The sequence below is a fragment of the Pan troglodytes genome, chromosome 6, assembly GCF_028858775.2.
Source record: "Pan troglodytes isolate AG18354 chromosome 6, NHGRI_mPanTro3-v2.0_pri, whole genome shotgun sequence".
NCBI lineage: Eukaryota > Metazoa > Chordata > Mammalia > Primates > Hominidae > Pan > Pan troglodytes.
The window spans coordinates 102,149,851-102,163,111 of NC_072404.2; the positions used below are offsets into that span (position 1 = coordinate 102,149,851).

Genomic DNA, 13,261 nt, shown 5'->3' on the forward strand with positions numbered 1-13,261 from the left:
TCTAAAGAAAGCTTGACAATGTGTCTTATTTACTTTGTACCTATGTGTATAAATCATTGTGTAAGACACTGTCAGGACATGAGGATGATTGAATACATGAGGTATGTACATTAAAAAATCCCAATTAAAGGTAGAAAACAAGATAAAGAGGTAGAGATATGCAGAACAAGTGTTATAAGGCGTGTGAGATTACATCTAGCTATAAGAGCTGATCAAATGGCTTTTGAGACGGCACTTGAAAAATTTAGGTAGATAGCTTGGTGAGAAGGAGCAAAAGAAATGGCATGAGAAGGAAGGCCACCAAGGTGGAAAATCACAGATCATACTAAGAGAATGATGAGCAGTCCAATTTGGCTAGAAAACTGTATAAGAAAAAGGACTATGCCCTGCTCTGCATGCTGAACACAGGGTTTCTGACAAACTCATAAAGGAGAGAACTAAAGCTTCAGGGGTGGAATAGAATGCCAGAGGAAAGAGGGGTGCACAGACAGAAGATGGCCAAGAACAGGTAACTATCAGGCATACCTACATTTGGAGGGCCTTAATGTCCTTGAAACTGCTCAGGAAGAAATGGGACTATTGTTAAGCACCAGATTCTTTAATGAGAGCCAGATGGGAAAAAATACAATATTAATCTAAAACAAAAGGAATAAATCATTCAATATGTCAAATTCTAAATGTATCAGTCAGTATCTGAGAACGTCATTTAGCTATCACTAAAGACATTTCTTAGTCTGTTGAGAAGATAAACTACTTTTAGCTATTAACTTCTATCTAGAATGATGGTGAATTCTATAACTCATTTCTAAACAACGAATGATAAGGCAGGAGTCTGTTTAAGCTACCTAATTCACACAGACAAAAAGGTTTTCATGAAGACCCGCACATGATGTGTATAAATCTAAAAGATCTACGGGGAAGTTCAGTTAAGCAGAATGCAAATAACAACAAAACTTTATCAGCAGCATTTTCCATTAGACTTACAGGTAGGAAGAACTTCCAGTCAATATACTGCATCTAGTTTACTGACCTCTAAGGATAGAAAGCATGTCTCAATCATCTTTGAGTCCCAGGAGTTTGGCATAGTATCTGGTTACTTAGGCTTCCCTATAAACGTTTTATGAATAAGAAAAATGAAGAAAGAAGGAGGGCCTAACAAGTAATATTTCAGATTCACATAGCATAGGTTGTCCCGGAGTTATTATACAATCATAATATATAATGTGCTCATGAATAATGTTCAAATTATGTCTCTAATAGACAATAAACCATCAGAAGAAGACTGAGCTATACTTACTAAACTATGTTTCCTAAGGTCTAAGACAATGTACAACTAGGTATTTTTAAATAATTTTAATATGCCTTAGAACTAAAGGTTTTTTTTTTCCACTTAGTTCTAAAATTAATGAACTAGAATACATATGTCTGTACTTTGAACATCTCACTTAGTTGATGAACTGGAATATATCCCAATCTTTGAACATTTTCTTTGATTTTTTTAACTATATACCGAATTCTAAAAGTTGTAATTGTGGCAATTTTCATAAGGAAAGAAAGCCATTGCTTAACAGACTATAATAGTCGACTGCCTGATAAGACATGAAGATGATTCTTGATACCTTTATGGTTTCAGTGGGCACTCCAGGCTCTGGAACTTTATCCAAGTAAGTGGTCAAGTCTTGATCGACATGTTCAAACACTAAAGTTAGTTTGGTTTCTCTGTCTGTTCGTGACACTGTGCACACATCAAACAACCTAGAAGAAAAAACAAAGAGGTTAAGTAGGTGGCAATAAGCAAAGAAGTAACCTGTATGTTTTATACATATCGCTCAATTTGGTCTCATAATAGAAAAAAAAGGCCAGTGTTGATCATTTCTTGTGATCATAAGTAAAGATATCAAATGAGATCTGATACTTTAATAACAACATGAAGTTCAGGAGAGGGGCACTCAGAGTGTGCGGTTAAGCATGAGAACATCTACAGTAACAATGAGAAAGCAACGCGCTTGGAGCACAAGAACGCTTGGAGAGTTTCCTTAGTTAGGACCTTAGATAGAACTTGCCAATGGGGATAATTTCAAAAACTTGATGTCTAGGCAAAATATGTTTCTTCTTAGCTCACAGTTTGAGAATTACTAGAGATAGATTGAGCATCCTTTGGAGATGCTGAATGTTGTAATCAAGATTTTCCTGGAATTTAAGGTGTCACAACCATGTCTGTGAAAACAAATATGATGGAATATGGAGAAATTTAGTTTATTTCTAAGACAGCCCTCATCCTGCTGAGTCAACTCATTCCCTGGAAAGGGCATACATTCTTAGTTTTTAAAATTCCAATACCATGTTAATCAACATTGTAAAATTTAAACTTTTTTTTCAGGGGTAGGGGGACCTGCATTGGTAAACTATATTGCCCTTAAATAATAAAGCAACAGATTAACAAATGTTTTGGATGGGTAAATCCAGTTTCTTCCATAAAAATCTTAAAATAAGACAAAATTTAAGTTTTAAAAACTAAGCCTTCAGGAGTCAAAAGAATATTCAAGCCAAAGGACAAAATTTCCTTTCGTTTCAACCACAGTACACTATTTAGCACAACAGATTCTCACCAAATGTTTGAAGAATTAAACTACCCATAAACAAGCTGTAAGTACATTTCTTAACAAGAATGTAATATAAATACTAAGAAAAAGCTAATAAAATACTATTCATATTACTTTAATTTTTTAAAAACATTGAATAAATGCCTTCTTCAAAGAAACTATAAATGTGCATAGAGTCCAATAACTGATGCACAGGGTTGACTATCAATTATCCTGCTTACATATTACCTCCGTTAATTTTTTTTATTATATTTTAAGTTCTGGGATATATGTGCAGAATGTGCAGGTTTGTTACATAGGTATACACGTGTTATGGTGGTTTGCTGCACCCTTCAACCCATCATCTACATTAGGTATTTCTCCTAATGCTATCCCTCCCCTAACCACCCCCCACCCCTGACAGGCCCTGGTGTGTGATGTTCCCCTCCCTGTGTCCATGTGTTCTCATTGTTCAACTCCCGCTTATGAGTGAGAACATGAGTGTTTGGTTTTCTGTTCCTGTGTTAGTTTGCTGAGAATGATGGCTTCCAGCTTCATCCATGTCCCTGCAAAGGACATGAACTCATCATTTTTTATGAGTGCATAGTATTCCATGGTGTATATGTGCCACATTTTCTTTATCCAGTCTATCATTGATGGGCATTTGGGTTGATTCCAAGTCTTTGCTATTGTGAACAGTGCTGCAATAAACATATGTGTGCATGTGTCTTTACAGTAGAATGATTTATAATCCTTTGGGTATATACTCAGTAATGGGATCACTGGATCAAATGGTATTTCTGGTTCTAGATCCTTAAGGAATTGCCACACTGTCTTCCACAATGGTTGAACTAATTTACACTCCCACCAACAGTGTAAAAGCATTCCTGTTTCTCCACATCCTCTCCAGCATCTGTTGTTTCCTGGCTTTTTAATGATTGCCATTCTAACTGGTGTGAGATGGCATCTCATTGTGGTTTTGATTTGCATTTCTCTAATGAACAGTGATGATGAGCTTTTTTTTTCATATGTTTGTTGGCCTCATAAATGTCTTCTTTTGAGAAATGTCTGTTCATATCCTTTGTCCACTTTTTGATGGGGTTGTTTTTTTCTTGTAAATTTGTTTTAAGTTCCCTGTAGATTCTGGATATTAGCCCTTTGTCAGATGGATAGATTGCAAAAATTTTCTCCCATTCTGTAGGTTGCCCGTTCACTGATGATACTTTCTTTTGCTGTGCAGAAGCTCTTTAGTTTAATTATATCCCATTTGTCAATTTGGGCTTTTGTTGCCATTGCTTTTGGTGTTTTAGTCATGAAGTCTTTGCCCATGCTTGTGTCCTGAATGGTACTGCCTAGGTTTTCTTCTAGGGTTTTTATGGTTTTAGGTCTTATGTTTAAGTCTTTAATCCAGCTTGAATTACTTTTTGTATAAGGTATAAGGAAGGGGTCCAGTTTCAGTTTTCTGCATATGGCTAGCCAGTTTTCCCAACATCATTTATTAAATAGGGTATCATTTCCCCATTTCTTGTTTTTGTCAGGTTTGTCAAAGATCAGATGGTTGTAGATATGTGTCATTCTTTCTTGTTTTTTTTTTTTTTTTCTTTTTGTGAAGGAGTTTCGCTCTTGTTGCCCAGGCTGCAGTGCAATGGCACATCTTGGCTCACCACAACCTCCGCCTCCCGGGTTCAAGTGATTCTCCTGCCTCAGCCAAGTACTACTCCCACCCGAGTGGCTGGGATTACAGGCATGGGCCACCACGCCCAGCTAATTTTATATTTTTAGTAGAGACGGGGTTACTCCATGTTGGTCAGACTGGTCTCAAACTCCCGACCTTAGGTGACCTGCCCACCTCGGCCTCCTGAAGTGTTGGGATTACAGGTGTGAGCCACCGTGCCCAGCCATGTGGCATTATTTCTGAGGCCTCTGTTCTGTTCCATTGGTCTATATATTTGTTTTGGTACCAGTACCATGCTGTTTTGGTTACTGTAGCCTTGTAGTATAGTTTAAAGTCAGGTAGCATGATGCCTCCAGCTTTGCTCTTTTTGCTTAGGATTGTCTTGGCTATACAGACTCTTTTTTGGTTCCATATGAAATTTAAAGTAGTTTTTTCTAATTCTGTGAAGAAAGTCAATGGTAGCTTGATGGGGATAGCATTGAATATATAAATTACTTTAGGCAGTATGGCGATTTTCACAATATTGATTCTTTGTGTCCATGAGCATGGAATGTTTTTCCATTTGTTTATGTCCTCTCTTATTTCCTTGAGCACTGGTTTGTGGTTCTCCTTAAAGAGGTCCTTCACATCCCTTTTAGGTTGTATTCCTAGGACCTCTGTTAAACTTTTAATGCCTTGCTGGTTCACCATGTCATCCTTCTGCATTTCTGGGCTTTATGGACCCCACATTTGGACTTCTCTGTGAATCTATACTAAATTTTAAAGGAAACGAAAAAAAAAAAAACCAAAACCAAAAACAAAAAACACTTAACAAAAAAACCCCACCACTGTAATTAGGTTAAATCTGGCAGGTCAAAAAACAGAACACCAACAACTACACATGCTTCATAGCCAGATCCAAGCTTCTTTTTAATTATGGGCAGTTTGGGGTGAATTATACAACTCCATTAAAATTAACCAGAATCCATTGAAAATTTTTTCCTCACATTTATCTACTTCTAAACATTCTGGTTTTTAAGTTTTAATATCCATTCCTAAACTTAATATTTTCCCCTAATGTCACTTATTCTGGAAAATTATTCCAATAAAGTAAAAACTCTTAACAGATTTATTAAAGATAGTACCATAAATCATATTAAGTCTCACACTCTAAAAATATGATTGCTATCATGCATGGATTTAATATGTGGGAAATTTATCAAAACAGTTCTTTTGGCTTGATAATTCAAGATAACTACAACTATTCACAGGCTTTTTAAAGCCAGCTTATTGCTATTAAATCCACATACTTGGACAACTTCACTCTTTTCCTATTGAAAAAGAAAATGGAGTTCCACAATCCCCAACTTTCTTTATATCTGTTGCTTGTATTTTTGTAATAAAATAAAAGAGCAGTGAACCAAAAATGGCATGTCCCTAAAGTCAAATACAAACACAGAGCTGTTTCATACTATGACCATTTCAGTTATGTTTCTGAAACATTACTTTAAAAATATTTCCCATTATAATTAATATATTTAGTGAAAAAATTACATTGCTTACCACTACCTGGAATCAATAGTAATTTTAGTAACTCCAGTTCTTACTGCATTTATAGTTTATCATATATATATATATATATATATATATATATATATATATATTAAAAGATATTATAGTAATTTCCAAAAGAGAAAAAATTCTGACGGGGGCATAACTGGAGAATAAAGTGATCCTAAAATACTGCTGAAACAAAAAGTCATCTGCCCCCTGGACCGTTGTCTTAGAAGTTACCTAACAACCCTGGCAGTATGCCCTGTTGCTTCATCTCACTGAAACCGTTTTCAAGCACTCTTTGCATGACACAATTTAAAAATAACATCTAACCCACCCAAGTTGCCTTCCTCAGAGTTATACTGCTCTCTTCAAAATATTAAGACTCACTGATGCCACCTGCAGCAACTGGACTCCAGGCCTCAGTTTCAATGGATGCTCAAGATATGAAAGGTGAGCTCACTGAAGCCACTACGAATTGTCCTAAATGATAAACCTTGGAGAAAAAAGGACTCATTTCAATCGGTAGTTTTTAAAACATGGAATTTTAAAGAGATGTGTAATAGTCCATAGAGCAGAACATTTTCACATCAATTTTAATGTATATACTTGCATATTCTTAAAAAATGGTATTAGGTAGAAGTGACTCCTCCAGGTTCAAGGAAATAATCCTTTTTAATTTTTAAGGTGCCATTATTATTAACTTCATTCAGGAAATGGAGCATATTAGAGACTCCTCAGACATTCACAAAGGGCATCAAGGGACATCAGAGTCCTAAGGGTGCCTGTAGGATACTCTCTTTTTTGGCTCCAGTGCTGGCTAGCCATCCACATCCTACAGACCTAGTACTCCATGGAAGACATCTGGGGAAATATTGCTCTTCACAAAACTATGAAATTTTGTCTGACTTAAATTATGTCTGATTAATGGTTAGTAAACATTGTAGTAAAAATTAACAGTTATATTAGTCACAATGGGTAGGAAATGCATTTCGAATCAACGGTTGTAAACATTAATCTTAGAAATGCTAGACTACAATATTTACGATGCTTTTTTTTGTCTACAATGACTCCCTCTGGAATTGCCCCAAATCAAACAATAGTCACTTTGGTGGGCAATAAAGAGAAAACAGAAACTTTATTTTTATTCTTATTTTTCTTTTAAGATGGAGTCTCACTCTGTTGTCCAGGCTGGAGTGCAGTGGTGCAATCTTGGCTCACTGCAACCTCCTGGGTTCAAGTGATTCTCCTGCCTTAGCCTCCCGAGTAGCTGGGACTGCAGGCATGCACCATCATGCCTGGGTAATTTTTGTATTTTTAGTAAGGATGGGTTTCACCATGTTGGCCAGGCTGGCCTCGAACTCCTGACCTCAAGTGATCCACCTGCCTTGGCCTCCCAAAGTGCTGGGATTACAGGCGTGAGCCACTGTGCCCGGCCAGAAACTTTAATATAACAAATGAGTTTCATATACAACAACTGAGCTAAGCATGAATTAAAATCCCTGGTATTTGGCTAGAGGTAAACAATCTGTAATGTATTTATATAAATCAATAAGGAATGGGGCTAGGCTACCTAGAACCCTTACACTTGCAAAACAAAAGAGCCAGACAGGTCTGAACACTTGAATGTAAAAACTGGAAAATAGGCTGGGCGCGGTGGCTCACGCCTGTAATCCTAGCACTTTGGGAGCCCGAGGAGGGCGGCTCACGAGGTCAGGAGATCGAGACCAACCTGGCTAACACGGTGAAACCCCATCTCTATTAAAAATACAAAAAAATTAGCTGGGCGTGGTGGCAGGCGCCTGTAGTCCCAGCTACTTGGGAGGCTGAGGCAGGAGAATGGCGTGAACCTGGGAGGCAGAGCTTGCAGTGAGCCGAGACCGTGCCACTGCACTCCATCCAGCGTGGGCAATGAGCGAGACTCCATCTCAAAAAAAAAAAAAAAAACAAAAACAAACAAACAACAACAACAACAACAAAAAAAACCAAAAAAAAAAAAACCCTAAAAAACTGGAAAATAGCTACAACTGCATGATTCCTTATATTGACCAATATTTTAAGACTTTCTAAAACCTTTTTTAAAAAATTTTTGCTAATCTGTAACCTGACAAAAATACCATTTCAAGAATTACATGACAGCAGTTCCATAAGAAAAATGTAATCACAATGTATTGAATATGAACAAAATATCTCAGATGACTTTTAAAGGAAAGGAAAATTACCATTAAATATTTATCCATTAGAGCTTAGCATAATGTGATCCAAGTGAATGTTCAAAAAGTCAAAGTGCAAACTGGTTATTGGCATTAACTAAGGCTATGCCTTCAGTTTAGCTGTGCAAAATGCAATCCAAAAAAGGCAGATAGGTCGTTATCATTTCACAATTAAGTTGGCCAAGCCCCTAACTCTCCCACAAAGTAAGTTATCTTGCTGTCTCTATTGTCCTGACCCGCCAGCTGCAGGGCAGAGAACAAGGCTTGCAGTCCAGCACAGCACTCAGTTTTCCAGCTGTCCTAGTGATGTAATTATCTAATAACAAAATATCTCTGTGAATTAACTCTGCATCCTACCCATTGTAATTCTTAATGACTACTTCCTGTTCATGTTCTCAATTTAACTTGCTCTTCTGGAACTATTGCATAGGCAAGTTGCCTTCATCTAATGGATGGGATTACATCCAATAGGTTTGGGATTTCCAAAGATTACAATTTACAAAGGTCTCCCAAACAACATGCTTTGTAAACACAAGCCCTGCCTTTCTATTGTGGTTACAATAAAAGGGAAATCTGTATTATTTGCTGTGATTAAACTTTGACCCATTCACAGGAAGTTCTATGAGGATTTTTTTCCGGTCACTTTTTTTCCCCCATTCTCTTCAATGTTTGGACATCAAATAGTTCAAGAGCTGAGAGATGTCTGGCACAGCTACCTAAGGGCCACAACAAAATTCTGCTTGAACTAGAGCCAGTATTTGGAATTGAGAAGAATTTTTAAAAATATCTAATCTCCTCCTCTTAAGTGCATGAAGCATATTCTGTGGCTATGGCTTGTATGCACCAAATTTATGTTCACACATCTCACTAGCCCTACACTACGGATATGGGCCACTGTATTCTCTTTTTTGCTCATTAAATATGGACTCTGTGTGCACTTATTCTCAACCAACACCAAATGGTATAGCTCCAGGAGTATTTGCCACCAACAATAATGTGCATGCTGCTAGAAGCAAATTGCGATTTCAGCAGCACCCATAAACATTTACCAGCACCTACCATGTGCAGACACTATACTCAGTTTTAGAGTTTCCAACAGATATGACAGGTATTGTTTTTAAAAGCTTTACTATCTAGTTGTGGGAAAGAAGACTTACAAGTAAAAATGCAGGTAATGATGTATGGCTATGTATTAGTACCAAATAAATTCTATAAACACTACGTACAACTTTATATATCACATCAAGTAAATTCATTCTACATCCTATTAAGTAAACCACAGATGGTCTCTGCCTTTCCATCCACTTACCTCTCCTGGAAGCCACACCCTTATTTTCTGTTGAGGAACTACTCCTGTCCTAGAATCTGGCAATCTGGTTTTAACAGCAGGGGCCCACGGATGGCATGTGAACAACCCTGGATTGAGTGATGATGAATGATTCAGAGGTGGACAGGAGCATAATAATCAGTCTCAGAAATTTTGCTAGGACTTCTGGGAGAGTAAAACTCTACACTGGGATTATGAAACTGGCAAAGTCTCAGCCTGCAGCTACTGATGGCTGTCTTTGCCACCATTTTAGTGAACCTACTATGGGATGCAGAAGAGGGCCAGAACAAGGGACAGTGGGCAAGAGATTCCGGAAGACATTATTTCCACACCTGGGCCCACTGTGTTTGATCTACCCCTGGATTTATTAATTACGTGAGTCACTAAAGTCAGTGTTTTGCTTATCCAGCTTGAGGTGGGTTTTTATTACTTGCAACAAAAAATTGTCCTAAGACATCTATAAATATTTTGAAATGATTAAATGACTTAAAAATGTCAATATCTGGCCTCAAATACGTCTTACAGAGTAGACACAATGAGTGAAGCTCAAGCACAAAAGAAGTAGCAGTGTCCTCAAAGTGACTGTCCCAGTTCTCTGACTTGGCTGGGAATCTATTCACCTTAAATGGCTCCTCCATTCGCATGTCCACTGGGCAAAAGTAGCCGACAGCAGAGAACCAGATCAATCCATCCTTCCCAAGGAGCCAGGCAGCTTCCTCTCAGACCCTACTTGAGGTTCCTGGTCTGACCATAGAGACACTGGATGGAGGAAAGCACAGAAGGAAGAAGACAGACGGACAAGTTTATCACAAACAGGAATATAAAACATAGAGTAGAAAAGAACTCAATGGTAAGAGGAAGCAAGGAGAAAAAAGAACTTAAAAATAATACAGGGTTCAATTAATTTAAAGGTTGAATCCAGTGTGCAAGGTGTGTTCTCCTGAAGCCTTCAATTAAACAACCCCTTTCCCACTAGCTGTTGCTGAAAAGTGGAAAAGGACAGGGATGTCAAACCAACTCTAAAGCACAGAAATCCTTTGTATTTAAACTGTTAAGTTTATGGCTGCTATTATCTGACAAGGGAAGGCAAAATCAACATCGCTTATTTACTAAATCATTTTATTCCTACAGCCTTTAAGAGAGTATTCATAAGAAAGTTTCATTGTTTATCTTCTTTCCAACTTTAGAGTTGCTATTAATGTAGTTTCAGCTTCTATCTATATAGACCTGGCACTGTGGCTCTAGGAGTTAATATCTTCTGAATCTGTTAACCAAAAAATGTTTTACATGCGGAATGGGAATCCCCTAAACTGGGCAAGTTTACAAGATGTGACTCTTGCACTATAGTAAATTTTGAAAATAGAGCAAACAGTAAAACTATGTATATGGAAACACATTCCTACCACACGATCAGCAACAGAACTGATGTACTACTAGCTGGGCCTGAAACAAGCTATTTAGGATGGCTTAATGGGTATATGGGATGCCTATGTACCCCTCTCCTCATTCCAGATCAATTCCTGAACTGGACATTAAATAATAGAATTCAACTTCTTCCATAGTACTACATACAGCAAGCACTACAGGCACTTCTACGTCATCAAACACAATTCTTCAAACTGCTAATGCATTTTATCTGAATGAAAGGCAGAGAAAAGAGTAAGGCTGTAGCATCACTCTGTTATGCTAACTACATGCTATTATGGGGAAAAAAAAAGCTTTAGAGCTGCCACAAAGAAGGCATATCATAAAATGCGATTTGTTGTCTTGCAGGGAAGAGAATGGTAGCAGGGGCAAAATCCTACTTGGAGTTAAGTGAACTCCAAGTCACTAACCATGTGGATCATTATCTCCCCAAAGACAAGAGAAAGATAACAGCTAAACAATAGCCGTTTTCTGTAGCCAGCTAAACAATAATCAGTTGATAATTTTGGTGAGTCCAGTTCCAATACAAAATAGATTTGGAAGTTCAAAGAGAACACAGCCAACTCTACAAAAAGAAGAGACCTGCCAATGGAGAAAATTAGGAACTATTAGGTCTAGATTAGTATAAAGAACAATTCACCAACCTCAGCTATAGGTCAGGAACAGGGCACTGTTTACCTCTTGAGGTCTCCACCTAGACATGATGAACTTTTAGTCTTTCCTTAACAGTTACCTTCAATCAGCCACTCCAAAAACATAAATATGATGGACAAAATAAGGGCCTAACAAGAGTGAATGGACTGAGAGACCCCAAAACCTGTGGCTTTTGGTGAGAGGATGGGGTGAGGGGAACTCAAGTCGCAAGCCCTACTGGCAGGTCAGAGATGACAGAGTAGCAAACTAAAGATAGCCTTAAACTAGTGGTGCCTCTTTGTGTTTTGCTTATTCTTTTCTTTCAATTCTCAATGGCACCCACAGCCATGTCTGATACATAGGTGTTCAATAAATATTTATTGAATAAATGAAATTTTTCTAAATTATAACTTAGGGAAAAGTCAAAGTAAAATAAAGTAAAAGTGAGGATACTTCAAGATGTCATTAGGAAAGCGTGGCATTCTGAGTAAGCCAGATTTTGTAACTGCTGTTAAACGAAGACTCAAACACTAAAATATTGCATTTACTAGTTAATTAAAAAATCTTAACAACTGTATGAGATGGTACTCATTTTAGAGACGAAGAAATAGACATAAATGTTCACTGAATGATGACGCAGTGAAGGTAAACAAATATTCACTGCGGCATCATTCGTGATAGCCCAAAACTGTAAATAACCCAAATGTCCATCAACTGATGAATGCATAAACAAGGTGTGGTATATCCATACAATGGAATACTATTTAGTAATAGAAAGAAATGAAGAACAAATACATGCTATGACATGGATAAACCTTAAAGGGATTATGCTAAGAGAAAGAAGCCAGTCACAAAAGACTACGTATTCCATTATTTCATTTATATGAAATATTCAGAGCAGGTAGATCTATAGAAATCGAAAGTGGATTTGTGGTTGCCTGGGACAATGAGCAGTGGGAGAGTGTGGAGGAATGGGGACTGATAATGTGTACTGGGTTTCTTCTTGGAGTGATGAAAATTTCCTCAATTTAGACCATGGTGATAGCTGTGCAACTCAGTAAGTATACTGACCTGAAGTCTTACACAGGTGCATTTTATGGTATGTAAATTACATCTCAATAAAGCTGTTTAAAAACAAAAAACGGAAAGCAACAGTGGTAGAGAGGTTTAATACTTTGCCTAAAGTACAAAGACAGTAAATAGTGGAGATGGGCTTTGAAATCAGACTGTCTGGCTCCAGAATCTGATTTTCTAACCACTCTGTTATTCTGCCTCTGAATGCAGCACACCATTTGGAGCTGCAGTAAAGCAGAGGTCAGTGATGGGGAGACTCTGTGACAAATGAGATACCCTGCTGACAGGCATTGTGGGAATGCCAAAGCCAAAATGTTTTTGGTAAATTAAGAGATCCCAATACATACTTTACATGGTGGGCTGAAAAAAAGAAGTTCAGAAAATTCACAGGAAAAATGTTAAAAAGCGAAGACTGCTGATATCCCAAACCCTCTTACATTCTTCCCTTGACTAGTTAGAAAAAAGGCACACTTCAATTCACCCGACAGAGCTTGAAAAAGAGATTCTGATCTCAGAAATAAGTGAGTTAAGTGTATTTTTAAAAGCAAAGCGAACAGCTCTGGCTTAAGTCAGATAGAGTGTGGAACATTCTGGACAACTTTCAACATTTAGTTCTCTGTCCATTTCTGACCTGTGAAAGCCCTGTTCTCCAGCTTTGGGCCTCTCTTGAGGAAAAATGACTAAGCAGCCAAAACTAGGCAGCCGCCTGTAATGAAGACTGTCTGCTGTGTCTTAGAAGAAAGCCAACCAAGCTTTACCTACACTGTAAGCCAAAAACCTTTCATAATCACATCCTTAA

At 37.7% G+C, this 13,261-nt stretch overlaps 1 protein-coding gene across 6 annotated transcripts in view; it reads right to left on the reverse strand.

Moving 5' to 3' along the window:
* The window catches only part of CDK6 (cyclin dependent kinase 6), a 231,775-nt gene that overhangs the window by 168,167 nt on the left and 50,347 nt on the right, over nucleotides 1-13,261 (reverse strand). For all 6 annotated transcript variants that reach the window (XM_003318579.6, XM_063814733.1, XM_063814734.1 and 3 more), the window contains one exon: nucleotides 1,620-1,755. In XM_003318579.6, coding sequence (XP_003318627.1) covers nucleotides 1,620-1,755 — 136 coding nt within the window. The remainder of the gene's footprint in view (nucleotides 1-1,619; nucleotides 1,756-13,261) is intronic.